Below are 17,406 nucleotides of genomic sequence, written 5' to 3'. Positions count from 1 at the left end.
AGGTCCCAGATGAGCATTGTGTAGTTAAATTACCCTGGATGAGAGCTGGGTCTATTCTTTAGGACACTGATTGGTTCTTTTGTCCATGATGTCACTATCCTAAATTTAGCTCCTTCAACTTCAAGTGATGTTTCTTTTTCCCCTTTCACAATCAACTTAGGTGGTACTAAAAGGTGAATTTACTGGGCTGGAATGAATAAATGTTTTAAAAAAATGCCAGCTCAACTTTTCAACCCTCAGAGGTATTTCTTGAAGTTATTCCCATGCTTGTAGCTACATTCGTATTGTTCAAATCTTTATCACCACCTTCTTCCACGGCCCTCTCTCACACAGCCCATTTTTCCTTCTAAAGATCTCCTTCCTCTCTTACTCAGTTTCAAATATTAGCACCCTCAAATTGCTGTTTTGGTTCATTTATAAGATGAATGGCTCAACTTTGTGGAAGGTGAAGGTGTTTGTAGTGGATGATTAGATGATTTTGAATGCCTATTCATCGTTAGAAGTGTATGATGGTGGCGTCATTCAGAAGCCAGACACTGGCCAGGACACAAAGGGAGCCTAAAAATAATGAGACAGCCTGTGCACATGTTATTTAAGGTATGGAGCTTCTCTAGGCTTAGAAGAAAATCTCTGTATATAAGATGCTGAAAGGGGCATTATTTGATATTAGACCAAGGGAAATCAATTAGAAATTGATGTTAGTGTTTTTGAGATGTCTACAAGTAAGGCTCCCACCTAATAGGAAATCTATATGTGTGAGATTTCCCACTTTCCCACCCTCCAGTGACTCCCCTTCCCCAGCCCCAGCTTCAGAGACATCCTGAGATCACAGCTCCATCCTGTGGTTGAAGTGGCCCATTTACACCATACGTCTCACTCGAATTTCTGCTGTGCAGAGGTTGCCAACAGCAGGATTCTTACTCAGCAAAGAGTCAAGTAGTTAGTTATGCAACTTGTGTGGAGTTTATAGGCTAAATTGGTTTATTCAGTCTTCAGTGGCCCACAACTAGAGGCAAGCAACAAAACATCAGGTTACCCACAGATTAGCAGGATAATTAAATAATTTATAGATAACTAGAAAATAAAGTTTTAATATATTTAAAAAGTCATTATGTATTGTAGTGTTTAAATCATTTCAAATGTGTAATATGACATTCTGTACCTATAAAACCAGAGAAGTTGAGATGGAATAACCCCAGCTCTGTCCATTTCTGAAATGTTAGAAATAGAACCAACCACATCATGACTTCCCATACACTTCCAGAGGGGACTAATTGGAGTCTCACTATGGTTGATCTATTTCCTTATATAAAATGTGTATTGCACTTGATCATTCAGTTACTAGATACTACCTTTATTAAAATATTGTTGCGGGAGGTCCTTCCGCTCCTCCAACCTATAGCTGCTGAGATACCAGCCCATTGGGGCGTGGTATAAACCAGTGGCATTAAATTCAGTTTTGAAGTACTTTCCCATTCTGAAGTTGTTTGTGTGTATGAGTTTCCTGTTGATAATTGGAGTTGTTACATTGTGTAGTCATAGGAAAGTAACAGACAGTGATGGCTATTTAAAGTGCAATTATAACTCTATTGGCTGTTAAGGTGGCTTGATATTTTTAATGTTCAGCAGCTATAGGTTGGAGGAGCGGGAGGACCTCCCGCAACAAAATATCACTAGGAAAGTGTGAGGTTTTTGTTTTTAGCCTCAGGTGTGGGTTAACCCTTGGCCCCACTGCTTCCTGACTAGCTGGGTTTGTGCACATGGAAGCAGTGGCTTTGCATGGCTGTGTCATAGCTGCTGGCACAGAAGTACACAGCAGAGTCATCCGGTTCTACAGGCTTGACTTGAAGATTCAGATGAGCTTTATCTGGAGACTGAGGTGAGAAACGACCTGGAACCGATTCATTTAAAATGAGTTGCTTATTATTGTAGATAAACATAATCTTCAGCGATTGCTTAGAGTCTTGTTTGTACCAGTACATAGCATCATGGCCCAGATCTTGGTCGCACTTGAGAGATGCTTTATTTCCCACCTGTGTGACAAGATATTGTGGAGTCTGAAAAACAGCCGTCTCCAGGGGACCTGTGAAAAATATAATCAGAATTTAGAAAAATTTCAGAAGTAGGCATGCTCATAGGACTCAAACAGGAACAGATCTCCTTACCCAGGAACTCAACAACTCACCTACTCCCAAAAGACAGAAGGCCATACATCGTAGGAACCTGGACCCCATGGTTGGGTCAGGGTAAACAAGATAAGTCCCTACCTCAGGGTTCTCCTGCAGCTGTCGTACCAGGCAGTAGTCTCTGCTAGACCTGACACATGATTTGTCTATCTACCACTAAAGCCAGGAAGGCGCTTGAGCCACAAATACAGACAGACAGACTCTCTCTCTCTCTCTCTCTCTCTCTCTCTCTCTCTCTCTCTCCTTTCTCTCTCTTTCTCACAGACATACACACACAGACACACACACACAGGGGTGGAGGCACGCAGAGTCATAGACTGAGACAGAGGCAGAGGCAGAGAGGTGGAGAAAAACTGAGACACAGACAGAGAAAGACAAGCATTGGTAGTATGACCAACAGAAACCTGGATGGTTCACATGCATTTTAATGAGCACAGAACTAGTATAAGGCTGTAGCTATGAAGGAAAGAAGAGTGTAGATGGAGATAACCAAAAGGACATCCCACATCAGAAAAATAACTACAAACCTTCCTGGAAGGTCAAGCGCAGCCTACTTTTCAGACATTAAATGCCAATGCAGTGCAAAGAAAGACAAAAATAATCTCATTCTTAGGATATTAATAAAGGAATAAATAGAATGGAATCCAGGTGTGGAGTCCTAACTCCTATAATCCCAGAACTCAGAAGGCTGAGACAGAAGATTGTTGATTTCAAGGCCAAGCTAGCCATAAGATGAGTACCAGGCCAGTGAGACTTAAAGAACAAAGTCCTACTTCATAAAAACAAATTTAGAAAATATACTGATTACCTGTGGATCAAGAATATAAAGTTTATTCTATGAGAAAGTCAGGAATTCATTTTAAAACACTTTATACAGCATCCCACTTCCTCATCTGCAAAACAATGGACTAAAAATAATTTTCAAGTTCTGGGAGCATGCATTAGTGCTTTCAGTGCATTACAAATCTTACATGAGAAATGTTTCAGAGGAGGAAGTAAGGAAGCAGAAAGAGGGAGAAGTCAGGAGAAGGAAAGGAAGACAGGGATGGGGAAGAAGGGGAAAGGAGAAAGAGGTTAAGATGGAGAATCAGACGGAGAAAGAGAGAAAGTAATGAAAATAATAGGAAAGAAAAGGAAACAAGGAAGAGAGGGGTGGGGTGGACAGGTCACAATGGTGGTCACAACTGCACAAAGAAGTGAAAACTCTAGGAGAATAGATTTTAAGTAATTATGTGCCTTTTAAGTAATTTTCTGCAAATATTCTTGACACAGTCAGGTGGGCAGCCCCTGGAAAGGATGCTGAGATGATCCTGATCTAAAGAAAGGAAGAAAAAAAAGGACCATTTTTCCATAACAGGCAATGTTAGTTCTAAGTACTGTTAAATATTTCTATTAAGAAATAAAAAAGAAGATGAATTTGTTACTATTTTCCAATAACTGCCAGAAGGATAGGAGGAAGGAAATCTTGTTGTATAGTTTCTTTCCTGATAGAACTAGCCAAGGTGGATGAGGGGAAGCCTGAACAGAGAGGACCTATCCCTGGTAAGGGCCAGGCTCCAGTAAAAAATAATAATAATAATAAAGGGAGGATGAAAATGAAGTGATTGTCGCTTGGCTGTCACCTAAAAATAGAAAGGGATAGGAGCAGTGGGGATGGGGTAAAAGGAAGGAGAAGAACCAAAACCAGCAGGAAGTGGACTGAACGGCAGCCAGGTGCTTATTTTGGCCACTGATCCTGAATTTGGCTGCCTTTAAGTTCCTTATATTTAGCCATTCTGGAGAGTGTGTATCCCAGCAGAGAAAATATAGTATATTCTCATCTGTTCTGTGTATGAAGTCATCCACTGTGGACCAAAACTTCCATTGTCGCTTCTACTTTGGGTGACTTCCATCAGAATGCAGTCCCCGAGAAGTCAGGGGACACTGCAGTGTGTGCTGGCAGAGCAGGATGGAGGGAGGATGTCCTGCAGTCTGTCCTGTCGCATGGTTAGTGTGACACGGGAGCCCGTGGAGATGTCGTGATCACAGATGTTCTGTCGCCTGTGCTCAGCCTGTTTCTCAAGTTTCCCTAGGAACAAGGAACAGGGCAGCCTTTCTGTTCTGCTCAGAGTGCAGCAGATTACAGAGGCTCTGACCTGGAAGAAAAAAAATCAACATTGTCATTGGCAAACAAACAACAACAACAAAAAATACATAAAAGTCAACATGCATATTGTCATGTGATGCCGTGCCTGCAGGTTTATTGATCAGTTTTTCAAGTAAAAATTCAGACCAAAGCAAAAGAGACGTTGCATTACAGTCATTTGCCCTCCAGCTTTACAAATTATCAGCTGTTCTGTTTGGTTATTTAGCTAGTGAACGCTCATCTGTCCTCTTAAAATAAGTACATTTACTCGTGCTCCGTCTCCTTCTGCTCCTGATTTGGATCTTGAGATTTCTGTCCGGTGCTCCAATGTGGGTCTCTGTCTCTGTCTCCTTTCATCGCCTGATGAAGGTTAATATTCATAAGGATGCCTATGTGTTTGTCTTTGGATTCACCTTCTTATTTAGCTTCTCTAGGAACATGAATTATAAGCCCAATGTCCTTTATTTATGGCTAGAAACCAAATATGAGTGAGTACATCCATGTTCCTCTTTTTGGGTCTGGCTTACCTCACTCAGGAGCACGAGCAAGGAACTCAGGACCAGGAGGGGTGCACCCACACACTGAGACAATGGGGATGTTCTATCGGGAACTCACCAAGGCCAGCTGGCCCGGGTCTGAAAAAGCATGGGATAAATCCGGACTAGCTGAACATAGTGGACAATGAGGACTACTGAGAACTCAAGAACAATCGCAGTGGGTTTTTGATCCTACTGCACTTACTGCCTTTGTGGGAGCCTAGGCAGTTTGGATGCTCACCTTAGGAGACCTGGATAGAGGTGGGTGGTCCTTGGGCTTCCCACAGGTCAGGGAACCCTGATTGCTCTTCGAGCAGATGAGGGAGGGGGACTTGATCGGGGAGAGGGGGAGGGAAATGGGAGGCGGTTGCGGGGAGGAGGCAGAAATCCTTAATAAATAAATAAATTAAAAAAAAGAAAAAAATAAGTACATTTATATTTTGTACTGTTGCATGGATCACTAAGCATTTAGTCTACTTTCTTGAAAAGAACAATTAAAAAGATTTGTAATAATGTGATAAATAGGCCTTTCATTCGCTTTTAAAATGGTTATATTTTACCTTATTCTCACTATTGGGAAGAAGCTGTAGATATTTTATGTTATGCAACTAATAATGAGAAAAATCCAGAAGATCATGAATTTCCACGCCCTAAATTAAAGATCCTCAGTATTAAATATTAGTTTTGATGTTAGACGTGTGTGTGCTTGCCTTTTCTGATGTTTATAATTCTGAGCAGATTTTGAATGTAGCTTATAACACAGAAAATGATTTAAATTTTATCTTAGAAAATTGAGCTGGAATCTTCGGTATATTTCTTTGTTCCTCTCTAGGATAAGGTGCAATGTTAACCTTTACAGAAAAGATGATCGTTTTCCAGTTAAACGATTTGGCTAACCACTCCCTTTGTGCAGGATGGTGTATGTATATGGCAGCATGGGAAGGCAGCCTAGAACTTCCTTCTGCTGCCTAGCATCTGCTCACAGAAAATGTAATTTTATGACATTCTTGGATTTCCAAGAAGCAAGAGAAATTTCTGAATGCTTTAAAGGTGAGATAGAGCCTCGAGTAAAAACACATTGTCTCGGACCTGTGTCCTGGGTGACAGTCAAGGCCACCTGCTTCTCTATCTCTGTATATCTTGACAACATCAGAAATGTTAGCCCTCGTCCCGTGGGTATTTGTAGGTAGAGACAGAATGAAAATAGAGTCCACACAGGGGTGTGTTCCTGCTATCTTTTGGTGCTGTTGCTGCTATTTTGATAGAACATTTTCTTAAACGCAGAAGACATGTTTCTTACTGTTGTGTGAATGTTCGTGCTTCAAGAATAGAGAGGACCACCCACCCCACACCACCCCCAGCAGATGAACGGCAACAAGACTTCCCTAGTACAGTTCTTTGATGGTGTGGAGCCAGGGGAAAAGCACGGAGATTCTTGTCTCTTGTGGCCTAACTAACAGATTTCTATTATATCTTCAAGTGTCCCGAGGAACCCCTGGTCTGCAGTGTGCTTTGCTCAGCATAGGAGCTCGCACCATGCAAGACTGGACAGGACTAGACTTGACTGAGCTGAGGGGTAAGCCCAGCTCTCAGAGCTTTGTTTATTCCTTTCAGGGATGGGCTCTCCACCTGCACCTCACTGTGGGTTCCCAGCCTTGGCACCCCAAACTCTACTTTCTAATCCCTTGCAGGAGATCACGTGCAAGAAGTCAGCCAGGCCATCTCCTGAAATTTCAGCGCAGAGAGGTCTGTTTAGCCCTTAACTTGGCATCGCTGGCTCACAGCCTCTGCAGACCATACTTTCCCAGGCTCTAAGTAAGTCAGTTTTTCTTTAACCCTCTCCTAACCAGTGGATTCTTTCACACTGCCCTTAGAAGTCTGAATCTCAGAGTCACAGCTCCTCCTTGTGGCTAGTGGGTAAAAAAGCATTCTAACCTTGGTTTCCATAGGGACTACCAAGATGTGTAGACCTCTGGCCCTCCCTTTTAAACTAAGACCAAGCTTTTTATCGGAAGCCTGCAGATGGACTTGGGGGAGTCACCGCATCTTTTGACCCTCTTCCCAATGTGAGCACAACGAATTAACCCCTTTTTCTTGTACTGCTTATCACTCTTCAAACAAAATACAAAAGGAAACAAAGAAAACTGGACAAAAAGTTTTAGAATTTAGCCTTTCCACTGTTATTAGGGTAGGTGTGTGGCAGAGGTTCCAGGGGCAGGGATAAACACGGGAGGGGCACTTTCACTGGTCCAAGGCGTTCCCGTCTCAAACTGATTTCTCAATAGACAACATACGAGAAAACAGTGCCCAGTGAATAAGCAGGAAGGTGGGAATGGAGCCATCCAGGGCCTGACTAAGGTCACCAGGAAGAAAAGGGCATCCTGGGGTGCGGCTAGAAGAGGGATGTCCTTATCCTTTGGCACCCTTGGCTTCAGAAGCACCTTTCACGGGAAAACAGAAAGAGCTTTTGTACACAGAGGACACAAGTCTGAGCCAATGTCCCTCCCGCACTCAGCCTGAGAGTTCAAAGTACATGTGCTGAGGCCCATGCATGGGGGTAAGCTATGAGAGCCTGGGGCATGCTCAAGTTATTTTTTTTTAATTTTTCATTCATTTTACATAACAACCACAGTTTCCCCTCTGTCCTCTCCTCCTGTTCTCCCCCCCTCACCTCCTTCCTACGTTGCTCCCAGAAAGCGTAAGGCCTTCCATAAGGAGTCAACAAGGCCTGGCACATTCGGTAGAGACAGGACCAAAACCTCCCCTGAGTTGAGACTGAGAAAAGCACTCTACCATATGGAATGGCTCCAAAAAGCCATCACTTGCATAAGGAATAGATCTTGTTCCGACTGCCAGGGATCCCACAAACAGTCCAGGATACACAAACTGTCACCCTTGTAGGGGATCTAGTTTGGGACCATGCAGGCTCCCCAGCTGTTGGTCTAGAGTCAATGAACTCCTATGAGTTCGGTCAGCTTTCTCCTGTCGTGCTTTTAACCCCCCTCCCCTTGCTCATACAATTTCTCCTCCAAAACCCAGGAGTGATAAGTAGGGCAGCAGAGACTGAAATGTAACTATTGGTGGTTATTCTCTTGGTGTTCATAATTTGAGAGAAAATATCTGATTCACAAATTCTGCAAATGATGTTTGAGTTCTCAACTAGACATTGAGGGTTCCACATTTGTGAGAATGTGTGTATGGGGGCGGGGTACTTTTGTGTGAGCACTTCTTGATGCCCTGAATTATTGACCAGGTTCCAAATTGTATACAACACATAGGGACCTGTCATTCAAATGTTGTAAACTAGGGAAAGTGGGTGGCAGAGGTCTCAGGGTCAGGATACATACTGATGAATAGTGAGAATAAAGACTTATCAGAAGTGAACATGCATCAGTAGGCCATAAGCCCTAGAGTCTCACTCCCAAATATAGAAAACAAGAGAGGATAGCCTCCAGGTCACTAAAGCCCAATGTCTTCAGATGAGTTTATATGCTGGGGCTTACAGCAGCGAATCTGGAACAAGTTGCTGGAGGTCTGACTCCTTATTTTCTTAAGGGCGTTTCCACTCCAAACGCTAGCATGCTCAGAACATACCCTGGCTTTCAAAGTTGGATTGGATTATTACAAAGTTCACAGCAAAGTCGACCAGAAAAGTTTGTTACAAAAGGAATGATTCATGCCTGGAGGCATTGGTGGGCAGAAAGAGAGTAAGGGCACAAAGACCAAAAAGTGAGAGAAACTGTAACTCTGATAGACGCTTTGCCTTAGACCATTTCCCGATCTAGTGCAATCTGCTAAATGACTGCTGGAAAAAAGGCTGAGAGCGTGGGTGCTTCAAACTGCAACCAGTGGCTCTCGGACGTGTAGAATAACCCGTATGTTCAGTGCTGCAGATCAAAAAGACCCTGGGAAAGCCCCGGGCCTTGGGCCTGCAGACAGGAACAGGGAACCATTAAAAATGAGCGGAAGCAAACTTTGAGGACAACGAAAATGTTTTAGAGCCAGACCATGGTGACAACGGCACAGATCCACGAATTTGTTAAAACTTGTGGAGTTGCACATTTGAATAATACTCTTTTATATGAATTCTATGTCAATAATGCTACTAAATACTCAAAACATTGTTTAAAACTTAAAACACTGAGCATTTAAGACTAGGAGTTAACAGTGGTCCCAGGGACTCTTCAGAGCCTAGCTTTGATTTAGCTCAATCATTAGTTCAATGAAATGATATGCCTCTCTTAGAACTTTGTAGCAGAGGCAATCTCAGTCCTTTCAGGAGGAAAATGAAATCATTCAGAGCCTCAAATTGCCTCTAATTGTTCATGTACTTGAACATTCGCATGAGATACTTGGTATATGAGGAAACAAGATAATATCATCACAAACCAAAACATGGCAACAGACAAAAAGGGATTTCAAACAAGTTTAGATGTTACAGTTATTAGTCACTGGTTTTTAAACAGGTAATGTTTCAGCAAAATAAATATAAAACATTACATATTTAGAATAAAATAAATATAATAGAGAATTTTAGCAGACAACTTGACACTGTAATTATGATCTAAATGGAAATTCTGAACTGAGTTATACTAACTGCCTAATATATACATTTAATATAATTCTTTACAAAGAATATGTAAGATGGATGGTAAGTTGAAACTACCCAGACCAAACGAGAGAAACAGAAGAAAGAGAAAAACACAAATGAAAGCATGCTAATTGAACCATTGGTGTAGGCAAGTGGTTCAACCGTCAAACTAAGATTTCCACAGAATAAGTCTATTGGAAAACCTGTGATCCATCAGTCCCACACTTTTGGACTGTGCCTGTGTAAGGGCCACCCAGGCCACTACTATAACTCAACACCCATCCCTATACCCCATTCCTATAGAGCCAGTCGATGTTTACAAGTCTGCATGGAACTGCTCATCGCAGCTGTGGGTGGCATTAACTATTGCAGTTAACACTTTTACCAAGGCCAGATAATCAGGGCTTCGAGGTGGTGGTCCGCTCCAGTAGCTGCAAACACGGGAGGTGCATAGCAGTAAACTGTAGAGCTGATGCCACCAGTGGTACCTAAGTCTTAGCTGATGTCCCTTGGCTTCCACCTCTACCAGCAATTCTAGATGTCCTTCAACCTAGCTCTGCTCCTCTGTGAGTGGTTCCTTGTTCAGTGGGATGGCCCCAACCTTACTCCTTACGACAATGATTCTCAATGCTGTGCTCCTTTAATACAATCCCTCATGTTGTGGTGACCCCCCACCATAAAATTGCTTTTGTTGCTACTTCATAACTGTAATTTTGTTACTGTTATAAATCATAATGGCAATATATGACACGCATATGGTCTTAGGAGGCCCCTGTGTAAGGGTCATTCAACGCCCCCAAAGGAATCGTGACCACAGATTGAGAAATGGCTGCCTTGTGACTCTGATCCCTTAGGTACATTTGCAGTCTCATACTGTGACTGATCCACTCACCACATTGTCACCATCACCACATGACAAATTTGAGAAACTTGAGTGAATTCATTAAATTCCATATCAACCTTTCCTTGCTCCCAGTGTGGAGTAGCAAATTTGTGACCACATGATCATCTGTTTTTATAAACTCAATTTATATAGCATCTATTTATAGAAACTCCATTTTTTTTCATCTCTACCTTCTTGCTTCCAAGTAAAAGGAAACAAAAAAGACCCAGCAAGTTTCCAGTTCAGAATCAATGAAATACTTCTTGTGTCTTATGTTTGAAGACACAATTTCTTCCTCCTCTGTGGGTGCCCACAGAAGTGGCTTCGCTCTACCTTGACAGGATATGTGGAGGCCACAGAAGTGGGTCCACTCCACCTTGACTGAAAGTCCGAGAATTTAGACTTATCTTGATCTTTCTAGGTTGTTAACAAGAGGTCTGACTTAAGGTGTGTTTACAATGGCAATATCTTGACCTACGGTGTGGTTTCTTGGTGTTTTGGGTATTGAGATGGCCCACAGAGGTGGATCCATTACACCCTGACCAAAAATCAGAAAATTCAAGCCTATTTCTGCTCCTTCAAGAATATGACAGGAGGTTTGACCCAGGAAGTGGCTGCCTATAGCATACATGGTCTAAGGTGTGGTCACTGCATATCCTGCCTAAACAACAGAATGCTTACCTTAGATATAGTAGCATGATGTTTCAGGTATTGAAGCACGTAATTGCTCTGCTTGTTCTTTGTGTCATGTTAAAGCAATCTTTGCTTTCTTTCCCCCTTTTTGGATTGGGGTATATAAACATATGGAAAATAAACATGGCCGTATTCAGTATTCACTGGATTTTCCTCCTGGTTCTATCGTATGTCTCCGGATTTCTTCCTCCTACCTAATTTTTCTAATCCACAGGCCCTACCCTGGAACATGTAAACTCTGTCGAGGCTGGATCCTGATACCCCTCTATCTCATAAACCAGAGCTTCTTACCTGACTGATATGACTAATACAGGGTCAGGAACTCTAATGTGGTGCCTAAGTCACTACAAGTGATTATGAGGGGAGCAGTGACCTACTTTTTACCTTATGGGTTAAAATACTTTATCAACTACTACTAATAAAACAAACAAAACATTCCAATGCAATTAAAATGGAAGGGAAGCCGGGCGGTGGTGGCGCACGCCTTTAATCCCAGCACTCAGGAGGCAGAGGCAAGCAGATCTCTGTGAGTTCGAGGCCAGCCCGGTCTACAAGAGCTAGTGCCAGGACAGGCTCCAAAGCCACAGAGAAACCCTGTCTCGAAAAACTAAAATGGAGGGGAAAATGAAAGTAGGAGTCACTCAGTTACTTGCTAAGAGATTGATTTTTCTCAAGTTTATTTCTCAGTCAGACACAGAGTGGTGTCTGTAGAAAATCTGTATATCCATGTCCTCTAACCATCCCATATGAGATAGACTATCTTGATTATTTAATTTCATATATATATTCTGTTTAAAAATAACTGCAGTTAAAAAAAATAAACAGTCTTCTTCTCCAGGGGAAGCAAGGAAGAGAGACAGACACATGCGGGTTTGTGTACAGGAAGACGGTGTTTTTGCAAGGCTGTGGCTAAGCTGCTGGCACAGAAGTACACGGCTGAGTCCTCCAGCGTTGTGGGCTGAATCTTCAAGGTGAAATATGAATTTTCTTGCCTTTCCACTGAAAACCGATCCTCCTTGAATAGTTCAGACTTGTCACCAAGTTTACCGCTGTAGAAAGAAACCAGAAACTCCATCTTCTGTCCCAAGATCAATTTATACCAATAGAAGTACAGGTGATTAGAGACAGGGTCACAACTGAGGGTCACCGTCTGCCCCTCATGTATCACTTGATGACTTGGGATCTGTAAGACGTTGGGTCCTGTGTGTCCTGTGAAAAGAGAAAGAAGGTTAAAAATGCTTTAAAAATGTTTCAGTATGAAATGAAAACTGTCTAGGATTCTTAAGAATCCACCTGTTTTCAGGAGACTAAAAAGTATCCAACATAGAAGCCAAATATCCATAGTTGGGTCACAACAGAAATGTAACTTCTCTTAGCTTGAGCAACTTGGCATCAGAAACAAAGGCAGGACTTACTGCCTATGTTTGGCAAGTTATGACCTAGGCAAGTTACTGGTGAGTGGTAATAGAGCGCCCTCTGTGGGAGAAAGGAGCAAACAGGATTCAGGATTCTGTTCTGCCTATAAGATCTGATGTTGCACACAAGATAGAGGGCATTACCTGAAGTAATTAGTGGGAAATTGGGGTTCAGCAAGGAAGTTCCAGGAGTTAAAGCTTTCTCAGAAATGTCAGGAGATTTTCCTCTTTGTTAGGGTGGTGAGCAACAATTCAGAGGCATCAGACTCTACAACAATACAGAGTACAAGGACTGAGCATGAAGATTAAAGAGATGCAAGGAAAAAGTCAAGCATGAAACTACTAAAAGCCCCAATGGGATAAAAAGTGAGAGTTGAGAACCCGACCATAAGCAAGGAGAGAAAATCCAATAGCGGTACAGATCAAATAAGGAGTGATTTTCCTGGGATATAAAAACTCAAAGAGGACATGAGAGGAGACGGGGTGTCAAGGAGAATGTGTAAGCAAACTTGGAGCCAGAATGAGGACTGAGGTTCAGGCTCTTCTTACAAAGAGAAGTCACTTGGGCGTACAGATGGAAAGAGGATTGCTAAGAATAGTTAAGTGGTTGATAAAAGATTTCTCAGGACTACAAACCCTTGAAACAACTTAAAATTGAGTTCGTCAGTCCCTTATTTAACTGTAGACCCTGTCTTACTCAAGTCAGACTGCTGCTGTGCAGACATTGGATTTGGCACTGTGATATCTGATTGGCAGATGTTGTGGTCTGAGGTTTCTACTTGAGTCCTGTGAACTACTGATGGAGTCTTGGGGCTTGGGCGGACCTGGTACAGCCAACAGTTTCCTGGATAGACTGAGGAGGTTTGTGTACAGGCGGGCATTAGCTCTGCAGGGCTGTGTCTTGGCTGCTGGCACAGAAATATGTGGCCGAGTCGTCAGGTTCCAGGGCGGAGATCTGAAGATCTAAGTCGGATTTGTCTGGATTGTGAGGTTGGAAGCGACTTTGGATAGTCTGGTTTTCAACAAGTGCTTGATAGTTATAGGAAAACATGAGCTCTAGGGACCTTTTAGCACTTTGTCTATACCAGTACATAGCATTGTGACCTAGATACTGTTTACATTTCAAGGTCCTTTCATTCCCTGTGACTGCCACCAGATGTTTTGGTGTCTGGCTAATTCTAGGGTCCACTGGACCTGTGGGGATAAGAAACAAAATTTAATCCTCAAGTTAATTATAGAAGGCTTCTCCGTGGAAAATACAGACATGTATAGATCAAGGCTAAGACTCACCTACCACCAGGAGACAAAGGGTCAGGCAGTTGAAGAACCAGAAACCCATGGCAGTGTACACAAGGGATGGGGTCGATGCCTCCCTCTTTGGGTCCTGCCTGTCTAGCTACCTTTTACCGACCCTGTGAAAGGATTTGTTTGGGTGCCCCCTCTTTCTGTTAGGTGGTTTCAGTTCACACTTCCTCTCTGCCTTTTATGATTGTCAGGGTTGATTATACATGCATAGGCTCCCGGACACCTACCGTACCCAGCTGCCTCCTGAGGCTTCTTAGACAGTCGCTTGCACCAGCAAATGGTGCACCCTTTCTTCTTTCCGCTTTGTACTACCTCTTTCTCCCCCGACACCGATTGAGTTCCTTTGGATAGACACTCTTCCTTCTGTTTCCCATGGACCCATCATCCTAAGAAAGGCAGCCTCATTGTACATCAGGAGTCAGCTGTACATCATTTCAAGACACAGTAACTTGATAACAAAGTAAGAAGCACCTCGGTGAGCGATGAGAGGGGACAGAGTGGAATAAGCTGCACCCCATCCCCACTGGGAACACCTCGGAGCAGTCCGAACATGCATATGGAAACAAGACATGCAGAGAGCCTTCAGGAACAATACCCTACAGGTTCAAGAAATCTTAGTATCTTTGAGTTGTACTAATATCATCTCTCAACCAGAGCAAGAAACAGAGAGCCAGATGCTTTACTTTCTGCCCAACTCCCTTCCCATCCTCCCTGCTCACCCACCTCCATCAATAGCCTCAAGAGTTTCAGTGAAAACTGAGTCCTTCCCCACAAAAAGCCATCAGTTGTTTTCTTCACGAGGCTGGCCCCTGGCCGGCACCTGTGAGTTTATGGGCAACACAAATTGAACTTGTTTATTTTTTATTGTTTTCTTTCTTTCTTCTTCTTTGAAGAGGAACGATCACAAGGGTTGGGGTGCAGGCCAGACCTGGGAGGACTGGGAGGTGAGTGATCGGGGTGCATTATTATTTGAAATTCCCAAATATAGTGAGTAGAAAATTTTCAGTGAAGTCATAGCTCCCCCTAGAGGACAAACAAGCACATTATGCTCCTCCAGGTCCTCATTTCCCCCCAACCCCTATCCCCTGGTTCAGGAGCTCAAGATTCACAGAAGGATTAACCAAGGGTGTTGAACAAAGGGAGGCATTTGAAGCCCTGAAGATGTGCTGATTGAAACCATCAACTATTGGTTAAGCACCCCCAAATTAGTTAAAAAGTACTGAATGCATTCCTACTTGTCTTTCTCTTCTCGCACACTAGGAAGAGAGGAGTAAACTAGACTATTATGAAATAGGCTATTTTATTTTGTTTTAAAATCACCAATGAATAGCGCTGTTCTGGAATGCTGAGACTAAAGGCTGCAGTGCACACTTTGGGAAAATTTAAACGTGATTGCTTAAGGCACCTAAATAATTCAGATGCAGGTACAGGCTAACACAATTATTGCAAGCCCCTGCCAAACATTCAGTCTTTGGGGTAACCTTCTACCACGATGTCCACTCATCTCCTAGACTAGTGTCTCCTAGAACTCCAGTGTCCCCCAATTCTATCACAGTGCTGTATGGGGTACGAGCAGTTAAATGTATTTCTTAGTGATTGAATAGATTATTGCAATGGTAAATAATAACCAAGCACATGTAAAGGGCATGCCAAAATATTACAAAGAGTGTTTCCAGTGTGGTACTGTTGGCCCTGGCCTATTATGTTGGCAGTTTCAGATAAGTTGAAAGTTCCATCTCAAGATTTAAGATGGGAACGTAACTGACTAATACATTTTTCTGGCGTGAGTCAGTTGAACGTTTGTACTTTAAAGGTGATCATGGAACAGCAGCTTTTCAATGTGTGCCAAGCATTGTTTAAAGGAGCTGCGGGAGTGGGACAGGGATATTTCCTTTCTTGAAACCCCCCTTCCTGTCAGGATCCCATTATTATTTGGAGATTCCATTGCTTTATGACGCAAAACGTTTCCATGTTTCCCCTCCATCAGTCTTCTAGCTATTACTTCACTGAAGAAAACTGTCTTCTTTCTGTTGGGAGAAGAGATTTAGGACACAGGGTGCGAGCTCCAGCTATAAGTGTTTGGGGTCTGACTCTGTTCCCAGGGTGTTGGAAATTACAAAAGCTAAAGTAGGAAGCACACACAGTAGGAAGCACACACAGTATACAGACAACTGCACACATGCACAGGTCTTTCTAGTTGTCTATCCATACTGAAAAGCCAGGAGGTTACTAATATTTGTAGTTCATTCTATTCTGGCATTCTCCCTTTCCATGTCTGCAGCTCTCTTAGACAGTGCTGAGAAACCTGGCATCTGTTAGTCTTAATATGTTTACATATCCCATCATCAATCTGCAGACAGCCGGCTGACTACTTCAGCAGTCTCCCTCTCTCACCGGCTAACGTCCTCCCCACCCTCATGTTCTGACTCCTCAAGCCGGAAGAGCAGTATGTAGAAGGCATCATTCCACCCAGTTTTCCACACCCCGCACAGGGTCTGTGTTGCCTGTATGACCTTCTCGGTCTGCTGGGGCTCCAACTGCCTACACAAGACTGCTTCACCTACACCACACTCAAGCTCCCATAGTCTCTTCACCTTCTGCTGTCTCCATCCCCTTGCCTAGTACCCTCTTCTGCACAGACATATGAATTCATTCTTTATTTCTCTGACAATAGTGATCTTTTAGCTGGCATTGTCTATAGTCAGGTTTTTCTTTGGGCCACCACCTCACAAATATGACATGGAAACTTGTTATTAATTATGAAAGCTTACCATTTAGCTTAAGCTTGTCTCAATTAGTTCTTACAACTGAAATTAACCCATTTATATTCATCTGTGTTCTGCCACATGGTGTTACTTCTTTTCCATCTAGCACTTCTTATTTCCTCTCTCTGCCTAGCTTATGACTCTTTTTGCATGCCTAGATTCATCCTGAGTTCCTCTCTGTTCTGGGAATTCCCTCCTGTTCTATCCTATTGGCCACTCAGCTCTTTATTAAAACAATCAGAAGGTGCCTTGGTGAAGACACATCTTCATAGGATACATAAATATCGCACAACAAATGGGCTTATTGTATAATTCAGGACACCAATAATGTGACAGAAAGGGAGGCTTTGTCTGACCTCACATGGTCCAGACAGATCTTGCAAGTGTGAGGTTGGGAGTGACAGACACTGAACATGGGCACTCTGAGCCCGCTGTATCTCTCTGTTCTTTTTCATTCATGTTGTCCTTTGGGAAGCACTGGTGATTCTTGATGCGAGTCCCAGAATCTCGTCCTCCATCCTGACTAGTTTGTGCTTTATTTATTTATTTATTTATTTATTTATTTATTTATTTATTATGTTTACAATATTCTGTATGTATGCCTGCTGACCAGAAGAGGGCACTAGACCTCATTACAAATGGTTGTGAGCCACCATGTGGTTGCTGGGAATTGAACTCAGGACCTTTGGAAGAGCAGGTAATGCTCTTAACCTCTGAGCCATCTCTCCAGCCCCTAGTTTGTGCTTTTTAAAAACAATCTTAATCTGCATTTGGTCTTCATCGGGTTGCACGCTGTACCTTAACCACTTCCTTTTCTGTCCTTCCTGGCATAGTTTCATCCTTACTAACCAGAATTTGGAAATCACCTTAAACAACCATAGAAGTGGCAAGTAGATGGGGAAAGCCC

General features: G+C 42.8%; 1 gene segment (V, D, J or C); it reads right to left on the bottom strand.

Moving 5' to 3' along the window:
- Nucleotides 1-1,742: 1,742 nt before the first annotated feature.
- On the bottom strand, nucleotides 1,743-2,540 carry LOC142838260 (T cell receptor beta variable 3-1-like). The segment is given in 2 exon segments: nucleotides 1,743-2,083; nucleotides 2,186-2,540. Coding segments are annotated over 2 exon segments (390 nt in total).
- Nucleotides 2,541-17,406: the final 14,866 nt, after the last annotated feature.

Source organism: Microtus pennsylvanicus, chromosome 19 (genome assembly GCF_037038515.1).
Source record: "Microtus pennsylvanicus isolate mMicPen1 chromosome 19, mMicPen1.hap1, whole genome shotgun sequence".
In the NCBI taxonomy this organism is placed as follows: Eukaryota; Metazoa; Chordata; class Mammalia; order Rodentia; family Cricetidae; genus Microtus; species Microtus pennsylvanicus.
The sequence above is the reverse complement of the archived record's forward strand: the minus strand, read 5'-3'. Positions and strand labels throughout refer to the sequence as shown.